General features: G+C 41.2%; 1 protein-coding gene across 5 annotated transcripts in view; it reads left to right on the top strand.

Annotated features, from left to right (window-relative positions):
• Window positions 1–1552: 1552 nt before the first annotated feature.
• The window catches only part of ICA1 (islet cell autoantigen 1), a 65117-nt gene continuing 54231 nt past the window's right edge, over window positions 1553–12438 (top strand). For 3 of the 5 annotated variants that reach the window (XM_063152064.1, XM_063152059.1, XM_063152038.1), the window contains exons 1-2: window positions 11093–11190; window positions 12355–12393. In XM_063152064.1, the coding sequence (XP_063008134.1) occupies window positions 12377–12393 (17 nt within the window). In that variant the 5' untranslated portion in view covers window positions 11093–11190; window positions 12355–12376. Of the gene's footprint in view, window positions 1607–10592; window positions 10640–11092; window positions 11191–11859; window positions 11953–12354; window positions 12394–12438 lie in introns of those variants that run through there. The other 2 variants (XM_063152054.1, XM_063152046.1) reach the window with 2 other exon arrangements.

The raw sequence follows: 12438 nt of genomic DNA, 5'->3' as shown, positions 1-12438 counted from the left end.
TACTCTTTCAGTCATGGGAACCCCTGTCCAGAGAATGATTAATCTCACTGGAAACTAAAATAAACCAGATAACCACACCCTAAAATGCATCTTTTTATATTTGTTCTAAAGAGAGCTCTAGAATAAAAAGGCAGCTGAACAGTGTTTATTTACAGTATAACATCCAGAAGCAAATGAGATATTTTACACCAGGTTTCCTGTATTCCAAGCTTTCAGCTGTGTCATACCCTTTTCTGCAAGATGAAGGACCCCATTAAGAGATTTGTCTCGCATGAAAATATTTACTTGCTGTTACTTTGCTTTAACACAAAACCTATCCTGTTAGGGTTTCTGTAGTTCTGGGAAACAAGCCTGTATTTCCTGCCATAAAAACATTCTTGTTTGTCAACACACTCTCTGTGCTACATACACCATGCTTGGGGGTATGACCTGCTGTTAGTGGTCACACTAATGCTAAACAGCAAAACTAAACAAGCTCCCAAATTATACCTGAAATTCCTCACATTATAGTGTTAAATTATCCCAGTGGATTTCTTCAGAGCTCAGGGATAGCATGCCTAGCTCTCTACCCATTTAGGATCCCAAGTCTTCTTCACAGTCACTGTCTCACAGCACAGTCCCTGTTGTTGAAAACACCTTACTTTTACTCTTAGATCTGTGACTTCCAGCGAAATAGATCAGCTCTGCCTCACAGAAACATGGAGACACTGACATGAGTGCTTGGGATCTCTGTAACGTTCAGAAAATGAAGCCTCACAACCACTCTTCTCCTCTCTTCATTTTCCACAGCTTCCTCTTGTCCACTCTTCCTCAACCCTTTTTGGGGCCCCATCAACCCAACCTCTTCTTCTCCGTTCCTGCTTTCACGCCCTGCGTGGTGCTTGCACCTCCGCTCTCTCACGCCGGTAAGGTAACACTGCCCCACTTAAGTGGGATCGTTTTTCACACGGTACCGCTGCTCTGCGTTTCTCCTTTTACTTCATTTTCAAATGCTACCTGTGAACTCCCCATTTCAAGCTCTGAAATCAGCTTCAAATCCACCTCCTTTACTCAAAAAGCTCTCACACAACCCCAATGACCCAATTCCGACATGAGCTCAAAACCAACGCTCTCCTGACCCCCTCCTCCGTCACTGCCACCTGCCTGCTACGTTAAAAGGCCTTTTCCTCCAAGTTCCCACTCCTCGATGGCAGCTATTTATGACAACAGAAACATTTTAGTATTTCCTTGCTGCTCCTCGCGGGACACCTGCGGTCCCCAGCAGGCTGGGGCGGAGGCACGGGGCTTATGCTTTGTCGAGGCGGTGACGAGGGCCCCAACCCGAGTGACTCTCCCACTGCTTCCCTCACAGCGCGGCAGGAAAAGCAGCAGGAAACGCCTCCCTGCCCTGGCCACGACCGGGCAGCGGCCGGCCCGAGCTCCGCGGACCTGGCGGCCGCGCCCTCCCGGCTCGGGGGCCGGGCTGGGCCGGGCCGGGCGGCGGCTCCGCCCCGCTGCGGGGGCGCCCGCGCCGGCACAGGCGGCTCCGGTGGCCGCGCTGACGCCGGCGGCGCTGGAACACCTGGCGGGGCGGCGGCGCCTGCGGCTCGGCCCTTCCCTCCACAAGGTGAGTGCGGGAAGGGGGGACTCGCCGGTCTCCGCCCTGGGGCCCGGCGGGGAGAGCCGGTGCCGCGGGTACCAGCACGGGGTGGGCGCCGCCTCCCCCGCGGGCGCCCCGCTCGGGGCGAGGGAGGCGGCGCGGCCGCCGGGCCTGCGGAGCTGGTGCCCGTCAGCGCGGTATCCACGGGCGGACCTGTTCAGAGCGACATTTCCGAGGCTCAAGATGGCATCTGTTCCTCCTTTTGCCTTGTGTTCCCCCTCCTGCCGTGCGGTTGTCTCGCCATGATTATTGCATTTATCCGTTTGTGCCTCCCGTACATCCTCGCTGGCGCTGCGCCCGCTGGAAGCGGGGAGGGAAACGGCCGGCTCTCCGCGGCGGTTTCCGGCTCGGCTGCCGGCTCGGCGCAGGTTGCCCGGCTGCGCTCCGAACCCTCCCGGGATCGGCCGGGTGGAGAGGGGCGGCAGGGCATCCTCTGGTCAGGTAATGTCAGACATCGAACCAGCCCCGAGGCAGTGACAGCTGGTGAAATGGCAGTTCAAGAATCCCACGTTTACGGCTTAAAGCTTACAATTTGTGAAAGGTTCATCCTGGTAATCAGGTTTATTTTACGTCCATCCACCTGACTCACGAAAGCTGCTATAGTCTTTTAGAAGAAAATAGAAAAATCGGATATTACTTGAAACATCAGGTCGGTTTTTAGCAGCAGAAAGGGGTGACGGGCAGTGTGTTATTTGTCAATGTCATGATGTATTTGTTCAGTGCCATATGTAAATAAGTCTTCTGTTTCACACTGTTTTGTGTAAAGCTGTTAGCCTCAAGGATCTGTGTGACCCCTCTTAAAGCAGTAATGCAGGCTTGACTTAGAGGTGTAAATGTGAAATTGACTCTGGTAATCTCACAGTTACATCCTTTAACCCCCTACCACCAAGTTACATTGTGGTAGTAATTTGGAAGCTTGGCATTGGAGTTGTTCTTCTGTTTGATTGTTTGTGATATTTTCTTCCTGCCTACAAGCCTTGCTTTAAACCAAGAAGACCTATTATTTCCATTAAACACCTGTTTGTTTGCTTTTGTTCTCCCCATGTTTAATTGTGTTATCCTCTTTCTTTCAGTTTCTGGATAGATTTTATTTAATTTCAGTCTCAGGAAGCAGCTGTGGCCCTTGTTTCAGACTTCTTGGAAATAAACTGTTCTTGTGTTCTGCTCTTGTAAGGACAAAACTGTTTGATCACTTTTCCAAACTGTTGGACAGAGAAAACAGTGGGCTAGATTTTGGCATCTGCAGTGCAGGTGGCATTTGGTTATGGTCTTTTATCCGATTTTTTTATAATCCACTCTTGATTTTTTGATAATCCACTCTTTCCACTTTGTCTATGTAGCATTCTCAAATAGGGAGTGAAAGAACCCCTTGACAGTGCTGTCTGGCACAGATGTAGATGTTGCAGTTCTTACTGGTACTTAGCATGACAACCAGCAACATCTTGTTTAGACTTTATCGGGTTTTTTTAACTGCTGTTTCAACAGCCTGTTGGTTTAAACTTAGTAATTTAATAGTTTAAGATTAATGTTAATATCACTGAAAGAGGAATTTAGTGTCAAGCCACAGAGATCTTTTGAGTAGTGAACTGCCATAACTGGTATAACCAGTCACATTTTGCACATGACACACTACTGGAAGATAGTGGGGTGGTTAAGTAGTGCCAAACCTCAGTCTACATGAGTTTTTCAAGTTTCTTCACTGTCAGAATGTCATGCATGAAACGTTGTTGTTTCCAGAAAGGTTCCAGCACTTTACTCAAGAATCTAGATGCTGGTCAGTGGTATTTGCTTCAGTTGAGAAAAAAAATAAATGCATTTTAGATAATGGTGCTTTCTTGTATTGTGCTTGTTGGAGTTGAGATTTAAATATAAACTGCAGATTCAAGCAGACAAGTTATGAGTTTATTTAAGGGGGGGGTTTCATTAACATTTTTCTTTTAGAAGTTTATATTAGTGGGGGATGAAGGGGATCACATAGTGCAAAGTAAAATTCCTGTTGAACCCTACTACAGAGTTAGGGGGTTTTGTCCTGGCTTAGTAGAGTTTCAAGCCCAACCATCTTGCCAGTTTTTCTCTGTTATCCATACTTTACACAGTTGTTAAATTGTTCTGATGATTTCTCACATCATCTTTTCTTGAAGAAATTAATAATAAAAGCTCTTTTCAGGCTTCAAGTAGTGTTGAAAGCTGTTGGTACAAGTTGGCAGAAAAAAATGTGCTAATATCGCAAATAAACAAGAAGACAAAAAATGCTCTCAAAGACTTTTTAATACTTTTCTTTTCAAAATCACCTCCAAGAGTATTGCTCTGTAGTTTGTTCTTCAAGATTTTTTGCTGCTTCTCAACCATAAAATCACTCTGGAGACAAAAATTACGCCACGATGCAGAAACATTACAAATACAAAATCACAGAGAGTGAAGTTTGTTAGAACCAAACAGTCAAGAACAAGAAATTTGACCTTTTAAGTGTTGTTAGTAATAGCAGTCTCACAGTACTTTTTCCTGTGGCTATTGTTAGCCACAGCAAACTGAGGGGCGTTTTGACCGGTTATGCAATTGTTCGCGTCAACTTTGAGAACTGTCTGTGCCAAGTCACTGAAACAGTACTTGGGTACATCTTGCAAGTGGCTTCATAGGGATCACAACTGCCCTAAGAGCAGTCAGCTGGTGTGCCAGGATATTGCTGAGAGCAGTAATACAAAAGTTGAGTGGACTCTGTGTCTGCTGAGAACATGTAGCCTGCGCTGGTGGTGTTTACTCAAAGGGCGGTGCGAGGAGATCGCCCTGCATTGTTCTTGCTGTGCATGGTGAAGCTGTTTTGTTAATCGAATCTCTTATCCACAGATGTGGAATAATCTCTGAGGGAATCTGGAGAAAATTATTTTCTTGTGTTCCCTCCTCCAGCATTGTTTCCCCTTGGGTATAAATGGCATTGCCTTCTGGCTTCTGAATGGATGAAAAGGCAGGAGGGCGACAGAAATGTGAGGAGGTTTACTGTGCCAGTAAATAGGGTATCTAAATAAGAGAGCCATTAGTTTGAAGTTCTAAAGCCTTATATGTTTGTATGTAATATACTGTACATGCAAGAGTTTCATGGGTTTGGGTTTTTTGGTCCATTCACTACTTTTCTCGTAGTTTTGCAAGAGGAAAGTTTCCCAGTAGTAAGACTCTACGCTGACTACTAGAGCTAGAGTGCATCAGAAGAGCAATTTGTCTCTTATAGTCTATGTACACTGCATGTTCCATATGATATTTTGCTTAATAATATTCAGCTATTAAGTTTACATGTAGCAGTTCTTAAATGAAGAGAACAAATGTGTGTTATGAAACAATTTGATAGTCATTTTAAAGAAACAAAGCAAGTCTGCGTTTAGAAAAAGATTAAATACTGCACAGTAAATATCCCCAGTTTTGCTCATTTGCAGTGAGCTTAGACCTGCCATTCAATGACTTATACTCAAGTTATTCTTTCATAAAATGCATGTAGTACTTACAAATCTCACTGTCTCCACAAATGCAATGGAACACTTTACTAGTGAAGTAAAAGATGTTATCTGAGGGGAAACTGATACTATGTAGTGTACCTACATTATTCCACAATAAGCAGATGAAAAACCAGTATAATCTGAAAAAGGAATTTAAAATTTAATTTTTGTGTGATTAAATATCTTTGTGCAAATGATAAATTTCTATGTGCAAATGAACTTATCTAGAAAGTGCTGTTGTTTGCTCATCAATCTTGCAGTCAACCAGCATTTATTTGAAATATTTTGTTCTGAGACTATATGTACTGTACATGTACATCTTGTGACTTCATGTGCCATTGTTATCAGTGGTTTTGAGAATCCACTGGGTTTAGGAATTTTTTGTTCTCAGCTGTTTAAAAATAACAAACAAGAAAACCCCCAACCCAGTTCCAAGTATAATTTCAGTGCATTTATGCTCTAGAAAGATGATCATTTTATGCCTGTAAGTTTGATCTGATAGTTTATGGAATTATATGACAGATATAACGTACCAAAATAGACACAAAATTATTTTTTTAGAGAGGAATACTAACTCTTGAGTTGATCCTCGCACTTTATGGGGGCAAAAATAAGTTTTAACAAACATGTTGACAGTGCCAAATTCCTGCTTTTTCAGGTTGGCTAAAAATTACTTGTAACCATTCAAGTACTGAAAACCAGAGTGAGTGGTTCAGATGGATTGATACTCTTCAATTCTTGGTATAAGGGAGCAATAAACGAACTGTAAATATGTAGTTTGTCTGCCAAGTGTACAGATCAGAGTTGGGAATAGAAAAATAAAGACTAAATGACAGCATAAGAAACATGGCCCCAGATATCATCCTTTCTTTAGACTACACTGGAAACTTAAGTAGAATAATTCATTCACACATTAATTGTATGTTCTGAAATTAGAAGTGCAACAATTGTGTTTTGGAAGAAAGTGACTCTTGACAGTACTCTCTGCAATAGATGTGACCCATACATGCCCTACACAGAGTATTAAATAGAGCCAGTGTAAAATTGAGTGAAAGACAGGTGTCAGTAGTACTGCTGCTCATTTGGTTGGAGGTACTATGTGCAGATAGGTGCCTAGGTAGTGCTTCAAAATGACAGAAAGACGACCCAAAACATTCAGATTTCTTCATGCCTTGTACATGGTTTCTTACGGTGCAAGTCTTTAATCACACAATCTTAGTCATTTAAGACACCTGCTGGTATTACTGTGGATTGTTCTCCACTCAGTTTACTAGCTTGAAAAACAAAGGTGTGTTGTGTTGGGTCAAACTACCTCCTTGGAGAACAAACTCCAATTTCTCTGACACTTCTGTTGTTTTAAGTATGTGCTTGGGATTTTTCTGCACATCAAATTTGGCAGGGGTAGCAGGCTCAGTAGAGTAGGTTAATTCTTTGGTGGGGGTTTAAATTATTTGAAGGATCAAGACAGATGAATAAATGAAATTTAATAAATGTCTAGTTTTCTGGGATGTCTCATAGGCTTTGGTAGATATGAGAAGGAAATGGCAGTAACTGTGGCAGAAATGTTAGTTCCAGAAGTGTTTGTAGTGAAAGAGAAAATTGATTCCAGGGAACTTAATGGGATGTGGCCATGTCCCAAGGATGGTGTTAATCAGTATGCTGCTGACTTTTTTTTTTTTTTTTTACAGTAATTCAGCAGACCACCATGAAATACTAGCTCTAAAAGAAGGGGAATAGAGCAATGCTCTCACAGCAGGATTTATCTTTGTAGTTCAGCTGCCTAATGCAAAAAGCATAATTTCTGTGTGCACAGAGCGCAGTGGTGGGGCTTTGGTTGAGGTGCTCAGTGTAGCTCTTTGGAGGTTGTACTCACTATCTGTGCAGGGACTTAGCTTGTATGGTAATTTAGGCACTAAAGTTAGGTAATTGCAGTCAAACAGGATTTTTTCCCCCCTCAGCACCTCGCAGGTGTATGAATATAGCAGGAGCCTTCACTGTATAACAGATGCCATTTTTATCTTGTGCTTCTTTTAAGGATGTATGAAATTCCTTCTAGGTGTCAATCCCTGAAATAGATTGAAAGAGTAATTCTGTTGATACTGCAATCTTGTATTTCTTCTCCTGAGAATTTGTGGGTAATCTCCAAGATAGACACTTTCAAGGATAAGTAGCACAGCTATGAATCAGTCTGAGACAAAGGATTAGACAAAAAGTTGTAATGGTTGGAAGGAACTGCTAATGCAGCACTTACAGACCAATTTGCAAACTTTTTGAATAAATAAACTAGTACATCAGTGAGTAGTCTAACAGAACAAGAAGACTCCTGGATTTGAAGCTAAGCATGGATGATTCTGCAGGATTAGAGCATCAATATTGAGACTTAAGAGCTTTAGAGGAAAAATTAAATCTTGTCGTTTGTCATAGATATACCTTGAACTCTAGAATCATTTTAGCTGAATTAGAGTGGTAGCTGTTCTTGTATTTAAGAGTAGGAATGTTTCTATGTCTTCTGTGTAATCTTGATGCTGAAAGACCCAGACTTCAGTTTTCACTCTGTTCCTGCATTGACAGTGTGGATAGTTTGGATCTGCAGGCTGTTATATTCCCTTTTGCTTGGGAAAGGCAAAGCGAAACACCATTTGTAGCTCCTGGTCTCTGTGTTTGTAGACACCCCAGAGAAGATAAAACTGTACCGTCTAGTCTTCATCTTGCAGTGAGACTGCATCTTGTTTTGCAGACCCATTTACTTGGTTCAGCTTGATCACAGCTTCCAGGGAGCAGAGTGGAGGAGATAGGTTGTCAGCCAAGAGCTGTTGGAGGCACAGATGGCGTTGATTCCCTCACCTAGGCACATTTTCTTCCCTTCAAAGTATTTTACATAAATGAAACTATCAGTCTTAATTTTTATATATGGAATTCCTTCTTTTTTGTTGTTGTTACTTAGCACCACTGTACTATTACTGTATTAAAAGTTTCTTGGAAGATTATTCATTTTAATAAAACTGTTGACGTAAGTCAACAGCAGTGCATGATTCTGCCATATTTGAAAGTTATAAGTCGGAAGGACTTTAGGATGTGGAGAATCTGTTAGGATTTGAGAAGCCACAGAACATATTCTCTGCTTTGAAAGAGCAGTAGACTCAGGACAGTTCTGTCAGTGAAAGTGCAGACTCTTCTGTGTGTTTTGATGAACATATTTCCTTCACATAAGGGTTGCTGAATTTTGCTATGTTGTTTGTTCAGTTCCCTTTCCTTGTTTCTGGATGTATCTCAAAAGAATGTGTTGTTCAATCTTCTGCCTTCCTACATAGCTGCTAGGTCATCTTCGGTTGTTAGATTTACTCTGTACATCAGGATTTATAATGTTTTTGCAAGGATTTCAGCTCCTCTTTTTGTTCTGAGAAGCTATGATTAGATCAACAGTTTGTTTTACATACAGTCTTCAGACTTGAAAAGATTCCTGTTTGATGCCTCTGCATGCTGATATTTTTCTACGTAATCAGTTGTCTGAGCTAAGAGCACAGTAAGAGCTAGGTAACCAATGCTCAGGCAAGAAGAGATACTTGAATTAAGGGTGTTTTGTTTGTTGAGCTGGGTTTTAAACTGATTTCCTTATAACCTAGGAAAGTATTAAGATTTGAACTTTACCATGCCATGTGACACTTCTTACTTTTAGGCTTACTGAAAAAGAGAAGTAATGTGAGTGACACTGATATACACACTTGTTTATTATCAATGTAGCTGTTGGAGAGAAGGCACTCATACCATCTTTTTCTTATGCAAGTAGAATCTAAAGATTATTCATAAAGCTGTTTAGCTCTTGGGAAACCAGACAACTTATGCTGCAGCAAAACATACTAAAGCTAAAAAAGAGAAGCAAGCTTGTACAAATGTGGTACAGAGCATGAGCTGGAGGGTAATCCTAGCATATGCTGCAATTCAAATCACACAAAACACTGTGAAAGCATTTTCCTATTTGCACAGAAAAAATTACATATGTATTCAAGTGGTCTTGGTGAATATAGAGAATCAGAAGATTCTCAATAGGAATATAAATGCCACTCTTTATTGTCAAACTCTTTATTGTCAAATATCATGGAAACTTCCCAATACAAATGCTTTCCCATAGGGAGGTGATTTTTTTTTTTTTTAATTTTGTTAATCATTGTCAGGATAGTACTGTTTATTGAAACTTATATCTTTGTTTGTTTGTTTTAATACACTGAGAAGAAAAACAAGCAAAAAAAGTCCATTACATCAACTCCTTGTGGCAACTAAAGCTTATTTTTATATCTAACACTGTATGATAACATGGGTTAATTTTAAATTTGACTGCAATTTTTGGAGAGAGTATTGGTAGATTCAAGTTAGTGTCATGTGCATCTATTGTAGTCAATTTTGGCAAAGACCAGCTGGCTTGTTACTTCTGTTTGGGACATTTGTCTTGTTCTTCAAAGGCATAAGCATTCAAAACTTGAAGTAATGAGAGATTATGTGCTCATTCTTGGTCTCTCTCTGCAGCCTCAAAACCAGCATTTTGTGGCTGTAGGGATTCTTCTTTACATGACTGTTAAATGTTCCTTTTAATTCTTGGATACTTCCCTGGGCTATTTCCAGTCCCCTCTTATTAGTATCTCTCACTTTTTGAGACTAGACTTAGATTTCAATATTTCTTTTTAAAAATCTCACTGCTTTCAGCTATGCTTTTAATAGTGTCCTTTGTTAGAGCTGAACCAGTATCTTAACCCTTTTTGGTTCCAGGACTTGGAACAGACAATAATAACACATGAAGTAAGAGATTATATAAATAAATTATGGCCCTGTTAAATTACTTCAGAGACAATTCACTGCACTTTTTTTTAGCAACTACATTTCTGTTTTTTTGATGCTAGTACTTACTAAGCTGTCTTTGCAAACTGAATTCTCATTTATGACCAAAAGTCAGCTCCATACTGGAAATAAAATGGGCACAGGGATTGAGTTTGTGTCCTGGGCTGCTGCTTGTTGCTACTGCTTAATTACAGCAATGTCCCTGGCATGCTTTTTATCTATACTATCTAGAACTCTCTGGGACCTTTTTCCCTCCTGGCCTGTTTTGGATGATAATCACATGCCAGGAGCCATTTCCAGCAGGCAGGGTAGGTAAGGCTCCATTTCTGTTTTCTTCCACCCTAATTGGCCATAGGACACCATCCCAGCAGGTCTTGTAGCCCCAAATGCCATCCCATCACACAGCAGAACAGAGAATACATGCCCTCATTTTCATACCATGAAAATATTGTCCAGTTTGAATGTAAAAACTCCCACAAAGAATATCCTCAGGGCATAAGGGTGCTATGTAGGACCTGGAAGAGTATACCTAGGAAGATGTCAGAGTGAGAAGGTGAGGTCAGATGTTTAGGAAGAGAGAGCATGAGCTGTATTGCAAATAACAACTGTTTCACCATGACCCTATTTATTTTTTGTAGGGACAGTGGTTTCCAGAAGAAGCAGGTGGATGTGTACAGTGAATAAGGTCAGTGCCTTGCACCTTTTCCCCATACTGGTTGCTTAAACTTTGTTCCAAGTGATGTACGTGTTAGTCCACCTGGACAGGCTGTTCTTTGCTTCCTGTCAAACCAAGTGTGCTGCTGAATAACTGAGTCATGGACAAGCTTGTGTATACAAGCTAAATCCTGTGGTCTTATCTCACACACACACACACCCCCACAGTTGACTTAAGGAGGACCAGTGTGAAAACAGTGAAGTCAAGAATATAAAGGCATTAGAAAATTAGTTAGTAGTGTCTGTGCCTATGGCTCTAGAAAGAACAGCACAGCAGTCCATTCTGTATCTTGTCTGACTCAATGGTTCTTTAACACAACAATCTGAAAAGATTCTTTCTTCCTCCTTTTTTAGCTGTTGACCCTTACATTTGAACTCTGGTCTGAAGACAGAGTTATTAATTTTCTTGTGGTCTCTCCTGCAGTGCTTAAGAACATTTCACAAAATTTCCAATTCAGGCGAAATTCCTGCTCTGATATAATCTTGCAGTATCTCCTGGATCTTTGCCAGCAAGTTTCACAGGTACTGACAGCAGAGAGGTTAGGCTCAGAAATCTGAGATTTGGCTCCATTCAGCTCCAAATGGAAGTGCATGTGCTTTATGCTTGCAGGAAGCATCCAGGTTGTTTGCATTGCCTTGTTTGGGTTCCTGCAATCTGTTCCAGTCCCTTTGCCTCTCCAGTGCTAACCACACTGTCTGAATGCAGTATTGTGCTAGTTTCCAACATGACGACTCCCCTTTGTAGCCCCTTTTCTTTCTTACTTGGATTAGAGCCAAAGTTCAGTTTCAGCACTGTTACCTCCCTAACTCCTTTTTCCATTACTGTTTTCTCAGTCAGTCAGCTTCATACCTTAGTGGAGCCTGTTGCTGTATTCATTCTGTGCGTCTCCTTGCTGGAGTCCATTCCCCAGCAGCACCACCCATCTCACTGGCTTCATTTTGGTCCCATCCAGATCCTGCTGCAGTGCCTCCATTCCCATGTTAGCCATGTGCCAGTCCTCTCTGAAAGCAGCAGAGGAGAAGCCTGGTGCTTGTTGTTTATGATTATCTGGCTTGGCTGTTAAATTTGGCCTGGAAGGAGCATGCTCAGGTACTGGTGGGAAATTATGTGCATGCCATTAGGTGCATGCTGGAGATGGTAACTTAAAAAATCTAAAGTTCTAATGCCTATAAATCATATTCTGTCCTCAGGATCTGCGGTGTCCCTCATAGAAAAACCATCTGGTTGTTAAATTTCACATCTCTGACTCGAGACATGATGTAACTAGTGTTTTAGAAAAATAGGTCAGTGGGATATAGGCAGAAAAAAAAAGGTTAAAAAGTAATTGAATTTTGTTGTGGCTAAAACTTGTAGGAAAAAAGCTTGACTGAGGGTGATGCCTAGCGTGAACAATTTTGGCATGCCTCATAAAAAGTCACTGAATTTTTGCCTGGTAAATATGCTTTTGCTTGAAAAACTTGCTAACATAGAAGGATTGGCAGCACTTAAATCCATTTGTAATGGGTTTTCAGGAGAATTGTGGTACACAAGGAAGGCATTTGGCTCACAGATTGAAGAGTTTTCTTTTGTAATATGGTAAACAAGATGCTGCAGCATATTAATTTTCTGAGGGAAAAGATATAGGATTTCTAGTGTTTTATCTAAGAATTACAGATACTTGTATTAACTGAACATTTCTTATTTAGGTGTCTGAAGAAGACAAGAATCATGGAAGGTCATAAATAGTAAGCATCTTGATAATTTTTTATTCTAAAGAGCTAATAGTGTTT

This window comes from Melospiza melodia, chromosome 1 (genome assembly GCF_035770615.1).
Source record: "Melospiza melodia melodia isolate bMelMel2 chromosome 1, bMelMel2.pri, whole genome shotgun sequence".
Lineage (NCBI taxonomy): Eukaryota > Metazoa > Chordata > Aves > Passeriformes > Passerellidae > Melospiza > Melospiza melodia.
This window is presented reverse-complemented; position numbering and strand designations above follow the sequence as displayed.